The sequence below is a fragment of the Fringilla coelebs genome, assembly GCF_963513975.1.
Source record: "Fringilla coelebs genome assembly, chromosome: 8".
Taxonomy (NCBI): Eukaryota; Metazoa; Chordata; class Aves; order Passeriformes; family Fringillidae; genus Fringilla; species Fringilla coelebs.
In genome coordinates, this window is record NC_140066.1 from 23,164,912 (window position 1) to 23,184,361 (window position 19,450).

At 37.0% G+C, this 19,450-nt stretch overlaps 1 protein-coding gene across 1 annotated transcript in view; it reads right to left on the reverse strand.

Annotated features, from left to right (window-relative positions):
* The window catches only part of LOC311156673 (ligand-dependent corepressor), a gene marked incomplete at its 5' end in the record, with an annotated part of 56,555 nt that overhangs the window by 21,605 nt on the left and 15,500 nt on the right, over positions 1 to 19,450 (reverse strand). Inside the window, 2 exons of the mRNA XM_084210839.1 lie at positions 4,145 to 4,224; positions 4,641 to 4,706. Coding sequence (XP_084066965.1) covers positions 4,145 to 4,224; positions 4,641 to 4,706 — 146 coding nt within the window. The remainder of the gene's footprint in view (positions 1 to 4,144; positions 4,225 to 4,640; positions 4,707 to 19,450) is intronic.

A 19,450-nucleotide genomic window follows, 5' to 3' on the forward strand; every position in this document is an offset into this window, starting at 1 on the left:
ATCCTGAGCATGTCCTATGACTGCTCCCAGCTTAGTATTAATAAATATTCAGATGGTTTAATCAGTTTTAAGACCTCACTCACTTACTATATATATATATTTTTATAGTAAGATGACTGACATCATATTTATCAAATTCAAAACATACAACTTGACTGATCCATAGCTATTGATTATCATTTATTATCTATAGTAGGGGGAAAAGAAATGTATCAGTGGAATATAAATGTAAGCATATTGTGGTGTGGAACCACAACATGCTCACATTAACACTGATGCACAAGAAAAGCTGCAAACCTGCACTACTACTAAACACATCCGGAGATTATCACAAACAATTTTTTCAAGTTTTAGCCTCCATATCAAATTATTTTAAAATGACACAATACAAAAGTGACAGTCTAAACACTTGAGTTTAAGTGATGAAATCCATTTAAAATGTTTTAGAGCACGTTCCAGCACACTTAGGGAACTCTGTACACAGCTTAAACACATTCTAAAGCAACCAAAAATTTTAAGAATTCTGCAACTTCAACTAATTTTCAGATATTTCCTTTGCCATCTTCAATTCTTCTACAAGTTAATGCTTTAGATGAGCAATAACTTCTCTTCAGAATTATTCAGACATTTACCACAGTTCAGATCTTACTGGTTATGTTCCTCCATAGTCAAAGGTCAACAGATTTGTATAAAATAATTACAAGCTTTTAAAAATACCCAAATCATAACAGAGTAATTTTGAATTTTAAAATAACTTCTTCAAATGCTGTACCTTAACACACTTCGTCACAAATGAAAGAATTGTGAGAGATCCTTTCACTGAAGCCCAGGTATTTTACAGAACTTTGCAGACCAGAATCAATCTTCTGGCATCAAACAGCCTATGAATCCAGAATAGGCTCCTAGAAGTGATCTTCTCTCTTGCTATTTTTGTAGCTTAAATATATCTATAAAATAGTTAATGTGCTTAGGAGTATTATCCTTCTTGTTCTGCTCTCACCAACTAATGAGATTAGTTGTGTGTCCATGTATGCGTGTTCCTTTTTTCTCTTAACACATATGAATTGCTTTATGTCATTGTAGACAATAGTGTTTTCTTTTCCACATGAATATACTCAACGGAATACGCTTAAAGAATTCATTTTCCAGTTTCTCCTTTTCTTCTGGCCTTTCTTACACTAGGCTTGAGCTTCAACTATGAGCAAATGACACTAGAGACCACCTAATTTGATACAAACATTCTACATGGAGCCAAAGATCTCTTTGGTAAAGATAGCTCATTCAGATTATTTAACAAACCACACAGAAAAATTAAGAATCATAATTAAAAAGAGATAAGGCTAGTACACTTCAATCCATCTCAACTGATGGGTCTTTGCTGTACCACAACCTTTTAGAAGGAAAAGTGATAAAGACCACAGGCAATAGAGAATTACCACAACTGCATAATATCCAAATGTGAATTTGTCAGATTTGGTCCCAGAAAACCCAATCTTTCCCTCACCTCACGGAGGCAGCCAGAGCTGCTAAAGGGTTTTTTTTGTCTTTCAAGATACCTGTCCATTTCTGCACACAGGCACCCACGTTAATAACCTGGTAGCAGCACCTTAGGTGACCAGTTATTCTCTTATCACACCATACAGAAAAAAATGTGTACTCTGCATTCTATGATGAAAAAAAAGAAATCCAGTTTCTAAAAGTTCTACATTACTGCACATAACCCTTTGGAGTTGGGAAAAAATATGTCTGAGAAGATGCTGGCTCCCTACTTTGTATTTTGGTATCTCTTTCAAATGAAAACACTTAAGTCCATTTCTCAATCGAAACTTGTCTTGTATTTTGACTGCCAAAAATGCAGGCATTTGCTCAGTATTTGCAATTAGAACTGTTGTTAAAAATAAGTAATCTTTTCAGAATACTTCAGTAGATGGTTTTCCATCCTTTGAAGAAGCCATGTAATTGAACCTGACTGCCTGCAAAGGCAGTAACAACTACCACTGAAAGAGTCAGAAAGCTAATGTAGATTCTTACCCTGTAAGCAGCTCTGCCAATAAACTAAAACTGGCCTCCAATTCTCATCCTACAAGTCCAGAACTCCATTTTTACTTATGCACAACTACTGGTCTCCTAAGTTACAGGTAATTCTTATGGGCAAATGAAATCCAGAAAAAAACCTTGAAGATACATATGGGTTTTGAACTTGCTACACTAGGCATCTACATGTCACTTACAGGTGAAAATCAAGTACATTGATTGATTATTCAACTAATCCAAAAGGAAGTGCTGGTAATGATGTACCCAAAAAAACCGGTCAGCCACAGCCACACACTATAACAATAAACAGCTTGTGGCTATCCAGTTCCCAGCTACATAGTCCATTACACACCTTTTTATTCTGTAACTCAGCACTCATGCAAGCACCAACCCAAACCATGCCACCCTACCCAGTTCTTTTCCAAACAAGGTGAGAGAGGATGCTCATGAACAGCCTGCAACTCCCTTAAGAATTAAAGATCAGTCCAGATGTTCAATGGAAGAGATGTCAAATAAACTAGTACCATTCCAAATTTAGTTGAACTGAATTAGCTGAAGACTATCCACTATTTAGCTAAATACCAAATTAAGTTACAACCTTTTTTCCAACAATTCGGTCTCACATATTAGAATTCCAATTAATGTTGTCAAATTCACACTATTTGAAGAATCTTGTGAAAGAATCATATTTAACTCTGTATTGGAAGCTAATGACATCAGTGCCAGCAGGGCAGCAATCTGCTGCACCCACAGGGGAAAGGAAGCACTCCCATCCTACCAGCTCTCAGATGACACACAAAAACTCTAGACCTAAAAGGACACATATTATTCCTTCAAAAACAAAACAAACAAAGACAAGCCAAAAAGCCAAAATAGCCAAATCCAACAGAATTGACAGAGAGGCTGGAGGGCAGTAAAACTGCCTTTCTGAACACCTACCCATACACTATCCAATTGGCCCACACTATGACCAGTCTCTCACCCAGCACAAAATTAATTTCTGAATCAATCCAATGGCTTTGCTTTACACTGGATTTTGTCCTTTTATGAGATGAGGTAAGAAAATAGGCAGAGCTCCTTTCACAACAAGTATACATACATGTTACCTGCTGTCAGTATCAATAAAGTAACTTATATCTGTTACAACAGACTTACATCTGTTCTAAATGCAAGCATTCCTAAACCTCCTCTTTTGCCTTAATAAAACCTGTAATACAGAAACACGCATGAACTGGCAGCATAGCAAATATCAGCGTCAACAAGGTACTTCCTTTATGGACAAGCCATGTAGCTACATGTTAGCTGCTGCAGAGGAAAGAGTGCTTTTGTTGAATTCCTAAGTTGCTAGAGATCCATTCTGGTGTTGTTTTACACTGTGCAGGAAGAAGCAGTAGTTACAAATTCCAGTAAATGAAGTTTTGCCAAGACAGATGATCCTTCCTTCCTATGTTATAGAACAATCACAATTTCAATATGTGGGCTGAACTACAATCAGTATAGCACCATAGCTTTTGTTTTATATACAACTATGATCTTCTTAAGAAAATAAACTGCAAGTTTATTGTGTTGGCAAACCTGACTCGTCCATGTTTAGGTTCTGACTTCATTATGAACAAGCACAGTACAAAATCTACCATGCACAAGAGCACTTTAATAAAGGGATATGGCCCACAGGGAAGAAGATTTCAAGATACAGAATGAGATTCTAGACTGTTAAAATGGACCACTTTTTTTATACTGAAGATAAGCCCATCATCTGACTGTAGTAAACATGCACAAGCCACAGTCTGGCTCCCCTGGGGAAGGTTTCATGATTCCCAACAAGATCCCTTACAAAGAACTCAGGAAAACCCAAAACAAATAAAAAACACCAAACAGAAAGAGCTAATGCACAGGGAAGAAAAAGTGCATTACATATTACAAAGAAAAAGTTGCAGAGAAAGAGGCAAGTCTGTTCATTAACCTGCATATTTTAATACAGAAAACCTTTTTCCAAAGGAGAAAGGGGTAGGAGGTTGCAGATTTTCCATATTCAGTTAACTAGGAGCAGCAAACTCCCTCCCTTTGTCCCTCCCCTACAACTACTAGCTTCACACATCTGCATTGTTACCTTCACTTTTTCTCTTCTGAGGCAGCAGAAAAGACAATTTTCATCAAAAGACCAATCAGAAACACCTTCAGGCTCACAGTCTGTAAATCAGAAGAATAGCAAATTACTTCATATTCATAAACCACGACAAAACTGGAGCCAAAAGAGAAATGCTGAATTAAATACCTGTTTCACAACATTCTTGCCTGCTTTCTGAGGATTCAGGCTTCATTTCGGCCATTTTTCTAAATCCCCAGATTACCAAACTATATACATTTTATCTATGCACAACAAATCTGTTTTTCTGAGCACTGCAAAATACACTCCCAGCTACATAAAGATGAACGCACACTCATTAGTAATTTTAGCCAATATGAAACTAACTGTGAGCACTGCCTGGGGGAGGGGGAAAAAAAAGCACAAATCACCACGGTAACACACATTTTCTAGAGGCAGAGCTGAGGCTGCTTCTGTCATTAGAAATGCAGAACAAGATACAAACATAGAGATTGAATACCTTTAAACAAACTGAGATCTTTTAATAATCCAGGTCCAAACAGGCCTTCTAGAATACTTTCAAACCCTAAAAGCAAATAAAAGAATTGTTAGCTTTCTAGATTAGTACGTCACTACAATATTCACAATAGCAGTTCTATATTTATCTGTTCCAAGAACAGAGCTCAACACGTTTTCTCCAAGTATTACAAGATACACGGGTCAATTGTGATGACTGAACTACTGATAAATCATAGCACAACCTAGAGTCCACTGACTCCTGCAGTTTTCTAAGTAGCTAGGTTAAAAACAAAGAATATTATAACATTGAAATAAACCATTTTCAAAAGAACATAGGAAGCTGCAGGTTCTACAACACAACCGAGTAATTTCTACACAAATAAAAATACTCTCATTTAAGCCTCCAAACTGAAAAAAGGTATATTTTCCCAATTTCAAAAATACATTCTTTCATCTCAGTGGCATTCAGTTACTTTTCTAAGTTTCAGTACACATTAGAATCAGTGTTTCCTCAAGAACTGCAGTTTTGAGGAGAGAAAATTAAAAGGAGAAGGATTCAGTGCTGCCATATCGGTAAGGAATGAAATTTCAATCACAGATCTGCATCCAAGACACACACAGTCCGATCTACTTCAATGCCACGATTTATACCTCACATTAGATAAACCTAATCAATTTGAGTTTATTCCAGAAGAGGGAAAACGTGCACCAAAATTACTGCCATTATTTGGAAAAGTTAAATCAATATTACACTAAACCCCTGCTGGTGGTAAAAAATCTACAGAGCTATTAGCTACCCAGTACCATGACAAGATGGGTTAGCAGAGTGAGTATGAAAAGTACAAAGATTACTTTAGGGTGATAGACAAATTCCACCTTATAAAAATGTATAAAAATGGAATGACCAGAAAAATTCAAGACTATAACTTTACTATTGCCTGCCCTTCCCTCCCTCCTCCAATGCTTTTCGCTTTGTAGCTTTAAGAATGGTTTGCAAGTAGCTAGGGACTTCTAGCTTCTCCTATTTCTTTGAGTCTTTGAGTGGCAGAAGAAGAAATAAAAAACAAATTAAGAAACAAAAGTGTGGTCTTAAATTTAGAGAAACTTGCATGGGTGAATCAGGGACAGATAAACTACCCAAAATAGCAATGTTTAAGATATCAGTCAAAATCCAAATGATCCTGTACTATGAAGGAAATAGTTTATTTTCACTTCAAAAGAGCAGTAATTCTAAAATAATTCTGACTTCATCCAGATCTAATATCTAAGTTATGTTTTGGAGAGTGGTCTTCAAAAGGAAATGACAGTGTTTCATGTCTCTGGGTGTCAGCAAGAGTGTCAGTGCACCAACAACTTCAGAAATCTGATGCAGGATGCTACAGAATTTGCAGGGTGCAACATGACTTAGATGGCAAAAGCATTGCTGAGTTATACTAAAAATATAATCTCAGAACCAAGAATCAAAAAAATAAAAAAAAAGTGAAATAACAGTCAAGAGTGAAGAGAAGTAGGGAGAAATCAGAAAACAAGGTGGAAGAGGAGAAACTGGAAACACATCCCATTGAACAGCACCTTGTCAGGCAGAGAAGTAGCACTGCCTCCAAAAAAAGCCAATTCAGGCTTCAGGAAGTGGCAGGAACAGTGGGAAAGGGCCGACCAACCTGACCTAGAAGAAAAATAGGAAAATCAGGGTATTGACCCATAGGTTTATAACGTTGAATAGTTTATAACGTTTTTAACATATGGGTAGAGACCCTCAGAATTTGACTCTGAAATGAAACCTTAAGGAAAATAGCTAACCAACCTAGCTAACCAACCTTGTCCTTGACCTTTTTGTTTAGAACCTTTATTTTATATATATATATATATATATATATATGTATAAAAATCAAAAGACTTTAGAAATTTTACTCAAACTCATCAATCTTTTAATAGTAACTGCCAGTGACTCATGCCCCACAGTTTGCCATGCATGCAATTGCACACTGAAGTCCCTGCCAAGTTTTACAGCTTGGATATTGTATGATCGTAGTTTGCTAGCCCACTGTTCTGAGTGATGCTAATGCCACTCGGGTTTTATTAATATTAAATATTGGATTTAGCAGTTGCATAGCAACAGCAGAACATCTTATGTGCAATGTTTGACATTAAAAAAGGCAAATAAGGGAAGTATGAATGCATTCAAAAATTATACTAGAGACTGGTAAAACTGCCATAAAGCTGAGCCCTATTCCCCCCAGATGCAAAGTGCAATGCAGCAAAGGCAGTTTAAACCCTGTGATGTTGTGTTCAGTCATTCAGGGCTCCAAAAGAGCAACTGTGTACAGTTAATCATGCAGAATACATTGAAAACAAAATCTTGAAAAAGGAGCTGCCTACTTTTTATAGTATTTTTTCTCTCCATTGTCACTGCTCTTAGAAGCTTGAAAAGAACATTTCTTTTCCCACCGATTGTCCTTTTCCATTTGGCAGATGATATTTTCCTGCATTTCAAATGGAACAGAAATTAACGTGGCTCTCTCTGCTAAATTCCAGTTTCTATATTTTCATAATCTGTATTTCAGTGTCTGATAGCTCATAGCAGCTGAAGAGCAGAGTCAGTGGAAAAGTTGCAGGAATAACAGAATTAGAAGAAAGAAAAAGAAAATTCCAGTATTTTAGAAATCAGTATTAGATTTACAATATCAGTTGTATTTAGATCTCTGATATGCTCTTCACAATCAAAGCAGCCACATGTTTAATTCTCACAAATGTTATTGGTGACCTTTCCAATGAAAAACACTTTCTGGATGTTAGTATAAGAATTTAGAAAAAAATATTTTAATTAAAATTTAAAAAAAAAAAAAACACCTGAATGTATAAACTTTAAAACATCTTTCTTTTCCAGAAGGCTCTCTAGGAAGTGAAGAATTAGAAAAAATAAATCCCAGAACAAAGAAAGAAAACCCTTAGTACTGAAGCCAGGGTGGAATAACTTTTTAAATGCAGAGGTTGTTACACATTCCTATTTCACAACAGTTAAACTGTAAATAAGTAAAGCTTCCCCTAAGACATCCTCTGGTAAAAATCGGAATATAGATGTGCCATTTTTTCTGCAAAGGGTAGCAAGGAAAGAAATTAAAACTAAAGAGAAGGTGGGGGGGGGGGGGGGGAAGGAAGGTTGACTATGCAGTCTTCAGCATGATCAGTCTTCACTAGTTTTGTCTCTGCACCTAAACAGTTCTATTTTCATCTTTTCTTGGCATTTTTACCCATCTGTAAGCAAGTATTTTGTCATAAATTCAAACTGTAATTGTAGTTTGATGGCTAATGGTGTAAGACAACAATTTAACACAATAGTTTAATTTAAGCTTTGCAAAGGAAAAAAAACAAAAACAGTTAAGCCCTCATGTCATCTTCTCCCTTAAAACTAAGAGCCATTGTGGTCATTAAGGAGCTACCAGGCTCCTTGGGATAACAGTACCTAGTAATGCAGATTAGCCAGAGACACATTATCTGCTACAAAAACAGGAATGCAAGATCTTCAGAAAAAGATAGGGATGAGCTTCTGGAGTGCCACTGACACAGAGCCTAGCATGTCAAACAATGCTTTCCCCCCCTCAAGGCAGCACAGCTCAAATATACCTTTCAATAGTCACTACATAATTCAGCCCTAGGTATGTATCTAGTCAAAGCAGTAAAGCTTGACTTTAACTTACAAGTACAAATCATTTTGGGGGAAGTAAAAAAATTGCTCTGAATGGATTATGACATAAATTGTTAATAACTCAAAAATAAATCAACATAGCAAGGGCAGAAAATTAAAACTAACGTACATAGTTGTCAACTCCGCAGCCCTTATCTGTGCATATCAATTTAATCGGTGAATATTAATTTATAAACTAAACCTCAATGGACTTAATGAGTACTACCCAGGCCAGCAGTTAAGTACAGTAGGTCACAGAACCAGAGAATCAGAATATCCAGAGTTGGAAGTGATCCACAAGGATCAAATCCATCTGCAATGGATCAGTTGCAACAGAAATTAAGACAAGTGATTCGTCAGCATTTATTTATAATAAACAGCCAAATATATAGCAATTTACACATTAAAAGAACAACTTCAAAAAGCTGGAAAGTTAGTCAGGTCACTTAAGACATTAGTTGGCTATATATTTTGTTTAAATTTCTTAACCATCTAAGAAGAACCATCAAACCCATGGGGGAGAAAACCTGACCTGCTAAATGGGGGAAAAAAAATCAAAGAAACAACAAAACCCAAACCCAAGTGACTAGGAGTAAATGCACAAAGAGGAGACAAGCAGTTGGATGATGGACAGGGAGATTCAGAGCACAGAAGTTAAATCAAAACTCAGAAATGTTGCAAAAGCCAGAGAGGAGATGCAAACATTTTTAAAGTAAGCAAAGATAAAATCAAAATCAAGGCACATACAGATTGGAATTTTTAGATAAAATATATAGGAGTATGGTAGTATATTACAACACATTCAATAGAAGGGCATATAATCATTCAACAAAATCTATCAAGGTGGTGTTACTAACATTTGTAAGTTAATTGTTTTAATATTCAATGGACGTGTGCTGGGTTTTTTTCAGTGAGTTAATTCAGAGTATTTGCAGCAATGCTGAATTCCAGAAAATCCTGAAATATTGTGGAAGCCCAATGGGCCCAAAAAAAAGAAAAAAAAACCACTTTGAAATGCCACAACATTAAACAAGTTAGTACCAGGGTCTCAAACTGGTAAAGATTTTCAAAACCAATGAATACTTCCCAGGAATTGATAGCAAAAATGGTGTCAATCAACATGGGCTTACAGAAATTCTTATTAGAATCTTAACAAAACAAAAATTTTAATTAACAACAGGTTTGATATAATATCTTTAGACTTTTGGGCTGGCATGACACATCTTGACTAAAACCACATATTTTTTAAAAACCCCAAAATTTGGGGGAAAAAACCCCAACTCTAAGCCAAACCAAAGAAAAAAAAATCAGTCAAATAAATACAAAACATTAAAAATCAATTCTGTGACAGCTCTTAAAATATTGGTGGCAGTGAGAAACTACTGGCAGTGAGGACCATCAGGTACTGGTTCTTGGCCCTGTGCCATTTGCCATTTCAGTCCTAGTCAGTGACTTGGAAGAAAGCAGTCACTAAATTTGCTGGAGCTACAAAGACAGGAAGAGCAGCAATTAACAAAAGGCCCAGGTCACAGAGGCTGCTTACGAAAGCAAATGCAATTAAACACAACTTGGAAAGGGGGGTAGGGGGAACGGAGAAAGCCACAAATCACACATCTAGGAACAGGAAAAACAGCTTCTCAAAGACATACCCAGGTCCAGCAGCTGAAACTGGAAGCTGATCGAACTCAGACAGACATAAGACACTCTTTAATTTTACAAAGGTCCAACTGAAGACACAAGACATGCACCCTAAGACTGGATCATTGTTTTCCCTACTCTAGGACTCTGAAGGTGTTATTTAGGAAGCATAGGCTGGTTGCTGAGATCTATTTCCTTTTCATTCCCTCCCAGCAATTGGATTCATCATGTTAGGAGTCTCATTAACTAGTTTGAAGCAAGAGCCACCACCATCACATCAGGTTTTTACTGGATTTCTCATGCCTACATTTTCTGGTCAAGATTGGTTATATTTATCCACAGCTATGGGATTTGAAGCAGGAATTAATTCAGAAAAAATCCTACACTCTATGTGTGACACGGGAATTCTGTCTCTTTCAGGACAAAAATCTATTAAACTTGAATGTTTCAGTCACAGGCATCTTAATAGAAAAGCAAGACCAAGCAACAAGGGAGGTGGAAAAAAGTCACAGGACAGTTATTAATATACACTAAGTCTCATGACATGCATATAATTATAAGTTGTGAATATTCTTTTATTCATGCAACAAAATAAAAGAAACTCCCATCTACCTATGATGAGAGATCTCGTTATCTGCGTGGAGACCAATTAAGGACTCCAACTACAGGTTAAATCAACTTTGCTTTAGCTTCTTGGGGAACAAAGTAAAAGCTGTGCAACTCAACCAATTTTTCAAATTTCATGCTTCCCCATTCCTGTTAATGAAACTGCACTGTCCAGGGACTTACTGCAGACATTCCTGCCCCAGAGGATTATGAGGACCTTAAATATCAACCTGGTTCTTTAAGAGCAATATAGACACATGCATACAAAAGAAAAGAACTAAGAATGGTAAGACAGGTACTGTTTAAAAGAACATATATCCAAGTTCTGTATAGCAACACACAGCTCTTCTGTAGCTTTTTGCACCAAAGCCCCTTCCATTCTCAAGACAGAATACAGAATATCATGTGCTGAGGTCCCTAAACAAGACCTTGGAGCTCAAGAGAAAAAGAATTTTGGCCTTAGAGTAATGCTTTATTCACGGTAGAAGAGTATCTCCAATAGAGAAGCTTCATCTGAAACAATCAAGAAGCAAACAAGGTGCATGTTCTGCCAAACAGCCACTATGTCACTGTTATAGTGACTTACTGCTGCAGTAAGCTGAGAAATCAAAGCAGCAGCAAAAAACTACAAGAACTGTTGATAGAAGTGCTTTTGACTGACCATCAATCCTGCAGGACTTAATTAAAATTCCACTACTAGTTTGTAATTTTTATAAAAAAGCTGCAAGCAGACCATCCTCACTCTGCTCTCCAAACATCCCTCTCAACCAAGCTATTCCTTTTCCTCTGAGAACCAAGTCTAACAACATTTTCTCTGATGCAATCCCAAACACACAGCAAGGCATTTAAAATTTAATGAGCTAAATATGACAGCATAACAGCTACATATCAGATCTACAGAGCTGCAATGCACTTGCCTTCACAGCAGAAAAGTGCCTTGCCAAACACCCTAGAACAGGGGAGATCTCTCTGCTCGACAAGGAAGAGCAGAGAAGCAAAGCAAGTTACCAGCTTGTGTCGCAGTACAAGAAATGGAAAGAGGAGACTCTCCATCCAACGTCAGCACTCTAACTGGCAGGTTATCTCACTGATTACAACTGAAAATTCAACCTCAAAAAACCAGAAGTGACAAGTTATAAAGCTTGTTGCCTGAGTGCAGAGTACAGCAAAATATGGATCATCTCCTGCTTCCCTCCCACGAGGAGTATTTTTGTGTGAGTGATCTGATATCAAGAAGAGAATTACACAAAGGCATGCAAACTTCTTATTTCCAATCAAAAGTCTCAGAAGAAGAATTCAAGAAAAGCTAAGGATATTGCAATGGCTGTCTCAAGATCCCCTCAAGATACATCAATTGTTCTGGCAGGCTGAGTTGAAATCTTCATATGGATTTGCAGAGGTGAAAGGATCCTCCAATTTATAGATACTGCACCGCTAATCTACCTAGTTGTTCAAGTCAGGGGTTGTGGGTTTCTGGTTTACATTTAACTCAAAATCAGGAGATGTATTGTATGACCATCTGGTTTCCATCACAGCCGGTCACCACTAATGCAGGACCTAACTGGAATCTTCTCATGTAAATACTTGCATTTTATTACCTTAGAAAATGAACCAGAAAATACAGACAGCACAAAATGACAAAGAATTACAACAGAGCAGTTTCAGTAACTATCAACTTTCTATGCATCCTTAAAAAAATATAGGTTTTTCTTAATGGTAGAAGAGGATCTAATTTTTTTTTAAATAATAACTAAAGTAAAATCCAAACATACGAATTTTAAAAAACTGAAGTGGGATTTGCTTTTCAGTATCTCAGTTCAAAGACAGTACTCTTATTTGTTCAACCTCCAGATATGGAGTTCCAGCAGGCAATCAGGTACAGCTTTCACTGATAAGAAACTTCAAGAACTAGCTAGGAAGTTTACAGATTAGAAAAGTCAAATAGCTCAAGAATGAGAATGCGCACTAGCACAAATCAGCATGGACCAAAATACAGAGACCCAAACATTTCTCAAACTTGAGGCTAATTTTTTTTATTTTTAACCGTATTGCATTACTTATTGCAGCAAAATAAAAACCTTGAAACTCTTTTCCCATTGGAGACAATCTGTTAATCCTTCACTCCCAAGTAAAGGTAAGGTGGCATTCATTAACTACCACTATTTATCCCCATATGCTATGCTCCTGAAGCACAAACTTAAGAACAGCCTTACAGTAGATGAAATTGATCTGCCTGGAAAATGCCTCCCACAGAAAAGATAGGATTTCCAGCAGCATCAATTCCCTGCTCCACTTTATTTTATGGCCACAGTAATGCTCGTGTCACAGATCAGGCCAGGTGCGCTATCAGGAACAACTTGCCACAAACAGGTACAGCAGAGGTCCAAGTCAGTCTAAAGCACAGAAGAACCCTCCCTCTCCCACAGAAGCTGTCTGTGTGGAAGCACAGGACACCAGAGGCTTTCACCCTAACCTCAAGAGATATTGGCATAGTGCAGAAGCATTAATGCATCCTCTAGCAATAGAGGATGAATGAACTGGCTGAGATGTGAGCTATATTTCATACTCCACAACTATCCTGTTGGAAGACGGTTGCCTTCCCTCAGCAATTCAGTCTTGCCTGACATTGTTCCCTGTCTGCAACACAGTCACCTACTGAAACCACATTCATTGAAATAATTCAAAGCTAAAAATCAGCCCAGAAATGGTAGGTACGATCCACTTAAACAAGGACTGCCAGCAGAAAAAGCGTGTACCAAACCACAGCTGTGATCTAGAAAACTCCTGCAGTGTGACTCAGTTTCAACTTCTTAACCACAAGAGGTCATTTATACCATGATTCATTATTGAATTAACTCAATACACTATTCTTTCCTTTCAGCTCAAGTTGTAGATATCCCTTTCACCATCTCTATAGAGATTTTTCAGATTTATTCAAGTAACCAGCAAATGGGAATGAAAACATTATTCTCTTTAGGAAACTAAACATAATTCTATCACCAATCATTGAAAATCTGATGACCTTCAATGAACAGACCCACAAAAACAATTGAACATTTCTGAGTTGAGAGATGAATATACTGAGTTTACCTGTAACGTAAAAATCACCAAGAGTATTTTTACTCTGTTTTTTGTGATTGTAAGTCTGTCTGGTTTAAAATAAACCTCCACAATAAGCCATTACATAATTGCCTCAATGAACAGTACACCTTGACTCCAGCTAGCTCAGAGCATCCTGAAAAATCTTGTGGTATGCAATGATATAACACTATTAAGTCAAGTGATTATTTCACCACACCAGTGAGTATATCTAAATTCTGATTAAGAAGCTAACAAAAGCAAAGAAGAGCCCTAGATCATGGAAAGAAAGCTGAATCATGACTACAGTGAATATGAAGCATATGTGATGTTTTGAGAAGCCTTTCCAGGAAGGCTAGAAAAGCATCCTTAGCCTTTTCAGATGGACAGCTCAGTTCTGTCTCAATAGGAAGGATGATCTAGGTGAAATGAGAAGGTGATACCGGCAACTACATATAAATGAAAGAGTAAATGAAAGCAGGACGTGGAGTCACAAGTTATATACCTTAAACAAAAACCCTCAAAACAAATCAACACACACAGAGGAGTACCTTAACACTGAAAGACAAAGAATTCATACCAGCTAAAGGGCAGGTTATAGTGACTAATTGTTATCACTGAAGTCACTCTTGCAAGTATACATCAAGCGAGGCATTATTCCATGAATCTACAACACAACGTGCAAACCCCAAGGAAGCAAAACTAAGCCTAACAATCCTCTCCAGCTTTATGGTTGTTTGCACAGCAGTAGTATTAAGAACACAAAGGTACAAAGTAAGCACATGACTACTCTTGCATACAGCAAGGAAGATACAGCTGTATTACTGTTGTTATTCTTGTGTCAACAACCAAATACTAACAGAAATATTCTTAAGCTATCCTTCAGTCACACCTCGGGTTATGCATATGCACTAAAGAAGCTGCAAGCCCTGATATTCCTCTGGAAACAGAAAAGCATCAGCACAGCTGCTGACAACTTTGTAACAAAATATTACAGCAGAAAAACAATTTGGTGCTGAAATTACCTGCAGGAACTGAAATTGCCAGATGTGATGGAACATTACTCAGTGTAGATGAGGACCAGTAAACTTTTCGTAAAAAAAATAACTACACTCAGATGCCAGAAACCCACAATAAATAGCTGTAAAAAAGCCTGACCTTTGGGGTTCAGTGAAATTTTCCCAAAGAGCAAGTGACTGATAAATCTCACATCTGATGTCACATAATGTCTACCATCATTTCATGTCGCAACTCTTGGAGTCTTACTAACCCTTTAGCCTCAGACACACATCACCAGTTCTGTAAGCTGAACTCAGACTGCTTAACCATCAGCATTTCTAATCACACTTTTGACTGGCAATATAAATTACTACATAAGAACATACAGAAAATTTTTAAAAATAACATTTTTTGCTTGCCTTTCTTCTAGATTGGAACAATTTCCTGGCCTAGTCCAGTTACATCAGCAGGAACAAATGGCAGGACCAGGGAGGGACATCTTAGACAAGACTGCAGAAATCAAGATCTGTCCAACTTAGTTTTTCACTCCCTCAGACTGCCTTTCCCTTATTCAGATTAAAGACAGATATCTGAAATAAATACTGGATCAGAAGCAAAGATCATAGCCAGAAAAGATCCCTTGGGGTCTGGATGATGCAAAAGTACCATGATAGAGAACACAGATTTCATGATGGCCATTCGGGATTTCAAAGTTATTCCCAAGTACCTGTTCTGGGTAGCTACAGTGAATTTGGTGTCTAATGGTATATTTAACAGCTTATAGTGCACTTAACTGAGTTATATACATAGTAATTTCAGTTCCTATCATCATCTTTAAGTCTTCCTCAAACCAAGCAGTTATGTGCAGCTTTTTGACAGTGCCGTCTTCTCCATCTCATTTATTCCAGACCTTCTGGAATTCCCGAAATATAGCATATGTTATTGGCCTTCTTTAGTCAAATGTTTAATCCACTGTACTTTGGTTGAGGCCACCCTATACCCTCACACATTTGTTTTCAATCTAGTTGAAGTTCCTTGCTTCAAAGCATCATTCATGATCTGAACTTGAGAGAGGACAGCAGTCCCATACTTCCTGCACACTAAGTTTCTCAATGTCACTGTGTTGCAGCAGAATCTCAGGATATGCTAACAGTTAAACAAATTACAGGTTTCTAGTCAAGAACATCAAACTGCTACAAAGACAAAACATCAAAAGATAAGAATTCTACAACAGTCAGTCTTGCTCTAATTTTACAGTTAGTATCTCAATAAAAAGGTCTCAGTAAACCTGCCATACCTCCCTCAGATCTTTTCAAAGAATGAAGTCACTATCATCACTAGGATGATAAGAAGATCTGAAACCAATTCTTTTGTGCTAAGTGAAGAAACACTGGGAGAGCACTCAGCCTTCCAAATCACAAGTTAGTCCTCTGCTCCAAATCAGAATTAAATTTTCCAGGTAACCTACACACAAATCTTCTCAAACTTGCCCACTCTGTTGGATTCCTAAATGCACCAGAAACTGAAGTATCTGGTACAACCTTTACAAGAAGAAACAGTAGAAACCCTTCCCAATTTTGAGTGCTGCTTTGCTAGAAGATTCAGCTTTTATGATCAGCATCACTGTCCACTTATAATCAAAGCAGCTCTTTTTGTAACTTCTTAATTGTTCTTTCAGAGGAAAATCTCAGAAGTGGATTTCCTAATCCACAGCTAGGAACTGCCAGCAGTACAGCCATATAAACAGCAAAGAAATTTGATGCAAACTGAGTTTCTGCAGGCTACACCCTAATAATCTGATCCTAAGGGATTAAAAGTCTACAGTACCACTAACAACTATTCAGTTTGTTGATGTCTATGATACTTTGTAAATATCTTCCCTTAGGGTAATTTTTTTCCCCTACAAAATTCTTCATACATAAGTTTCTCTAAAAGAAAAAGACTATAATGAACAAAGTATGGCATAAAGAGGGAACAGTGAATTACTGATGACTGTGTGTGCAAGAAGCATTAATAACTACTTCATGTGAGTGCCCTGCTCCCCACTACCGCTAATCTTGTATCTTAAGTACTCTGAAAATTATTTCAAATACAGACAACTTTTCAAAAAAGTTATCTTTGACACCAGAAATATTTCCAAGTTCAAGGACTATTATAGTGACCATAACACACTTCTCTATAAAACCACAGCAACAATACCAGAGATATGAGTGAAGGAAATCAGACACTAAAACAAAATGCAGTGGGATACTAGAACCAGTGCTGCAGAACAACTTGCATTAGTTCTTCTTTTGCTGAAGTAGCCAAGGTAAAGAAGAATTGCAATTTTACCTGGATTTATTACCCATGTACAGAGCTGAACAGTACCAATTAAACTCCAAGCAGAGAAACTATACCTAATCACTATAAAATCATAGCCAAGAAGGTCAGCAGCAGTTTTAACGAAAGAAATTCAAACCTCATGAAGAGAAGGTTCCTTTCATTTACAGGAGAAAAAGAACAAAAGCACATTGGAAAACTAAGGCTAGAAAGGAACCTGCAAAATCCACAGCCCCACAATGAACACTGTATTCAGTATCCTAGTGACTTCAGTATTTCAAATACTTGCTTATATTAGTGTTCAATAAGTAATTCAATTAAATACAGTAGTAGTTGAACACATGGAACGCTCCAAGAGTAGCCAAGTCAAAAACCCAACATTTTTCAAAACAGCACATATTTTAATGCTGACTTTGTCTTTGAATTGCTAATTACCTCCATACAATTACTTGCACAGAAAACATGCAGTACCTCATTTTGCAGTAGTGATACAATCACAAAACACATTTTTAAGGAAACTGCATTAGCAAATCTTCAAAAATAGTTTAGCATAGGGTTTACTCTTCCAGACAACTGGCTCCTTACAAGACCCATAATAATAACATGACCTGTGATGCAGGGAATCAAAGAAGACTTCAGTGTGCAATTTTGGGTTTTGTTAACACTTATTTGATGCAAATATTTCTACAGATATTTGACTATTTCAGGTATTTAAAAATATCTCTTCATGCATTCATAAGTCTGAAATGGTCTTTCATAACTATCTTGAACATAGTCTAAAGATTTTATATGTTCATGGATTAACCTACAGTTAATCTTATTACACAAAGAGCCAACACTTTCAAGAATGAGTGCTAAAGCTGTAACACTAAATAAGCTCATTTAAAAAGCAACCCTGAAATTCTTTTTACTTCTGCACCCATTTTAAACTCACCAATAAGCACTAGTCAGACTGCAGAATGTTTTTATCAGCAAGCTTCTGAATATGCATAATGCCAATAAAGTTAATTACATTTAAGAAATAATAGTCCATGTGCAATTAAGATACTGGCAACATTTTAATGCAAAAAAAATGTTTAAATATACTAACATCCTAGTCTTGGGATATCCAGTCAAGCTACGCAAAGAGATGTGTTTGTCCCTTGCATACTCCCAAATGTGGAAGTAGGATCAGAAACTGGATCTGGAAGAAAGGGTAAACAGCACGTTAGTTAAATTCACAGAGGATACTAAGTTCGGAGATGTTGCAAACATTAGTGAAGACAAATACATAAATGACCCAGAGAAAAAATAAAATTACTTTGGAAACAAAAACACCTCATGAAAAGTAACTCCAAACACTCAATGTAGCAGAACCACAAGGACAGCAGAATAAAATGTAAAATGAAAGGCACCTAGAAGCAGCAACAGTGGACAGTCAGCTAAATATTTGCATTGAAAGACAGTCTAGAGTTGCAGAGGCACCAAACAGAGCAGGGAAATTAAAGTTCTTTCTACAGTCTTTGAGCCAATAACAATAGCCATCTCTCTGCACAATTGCCAGGGACTGAAAAATTCCCCTTCATGCCCAGCAAGTGGAAAGCTCTTCTCAATGGCAAATCAAGTTCTGCAGGAGGTAGGGTTTAATTTTTTTTAAGCAAAGTTAACATACGGTTAGCATAAGCCTACGCAGCAGGCTCTTCCAGTACTTCTGCTTGTGGCTTTGTGCAGAACAGGAGGAAGCTAAGAAAACGAATCCATTTTTACAGGTGCAACTCAACCTTGCATTGTTCAGATTTATTCCTGTGGTCCTTGAGAAAATAAACCAAAACAGCTAGTTCAACTACTAAAAAGAAAGACTTAAAAAAAAAAATCCTTCACCAATTACTTTTTGCCTTAAATTTACTTTTCACAAGAATGACATCCACTCATCCATCAAGGCAGATGTCAGCACTATCCAGCTTTAACAGCAAAGATAACAGGAGGAAAGCATGGACTCTGCCTTCAGAAAGGCTACAAGAGACTCCCCACCCACAGCAGACAAATGTAAATGTAAAAGCTACAGCAACCATCATACATCTTCAAGGATTGTCAAGCCTTTGTTTACAATAAATATTTCTAGACACAAACTAAGAATCATTTATTCTGATTCATTCCCAAATTAACAAAATAGGCTAATTTTACAGAATTTTTTTCCCTCAGTAACAAGGGTTCCATGAGGCAACCACGTAGATGGTTTATACTTGTGGCAGTCCATAGACAAAAAAAAAAAAAAACCAAAACAAAACCAAAACATAAAACCAACATCCCAAACCAAAATGTTCAACATTTTACCATAAGGCATCTTTCTGCCTATCATGTTGCCGAACATTAGGAGAAGCTCCAGCATGGAGACTTATGCTCCAGTTTATGCATCCCATCATCACAAGCAAATAGAAGACTGAAGGTTTTCCCTCCCCTTGACAACTGCTAAGCTATGTGGTTTCTGAAATAAGTCATCCTGTGCA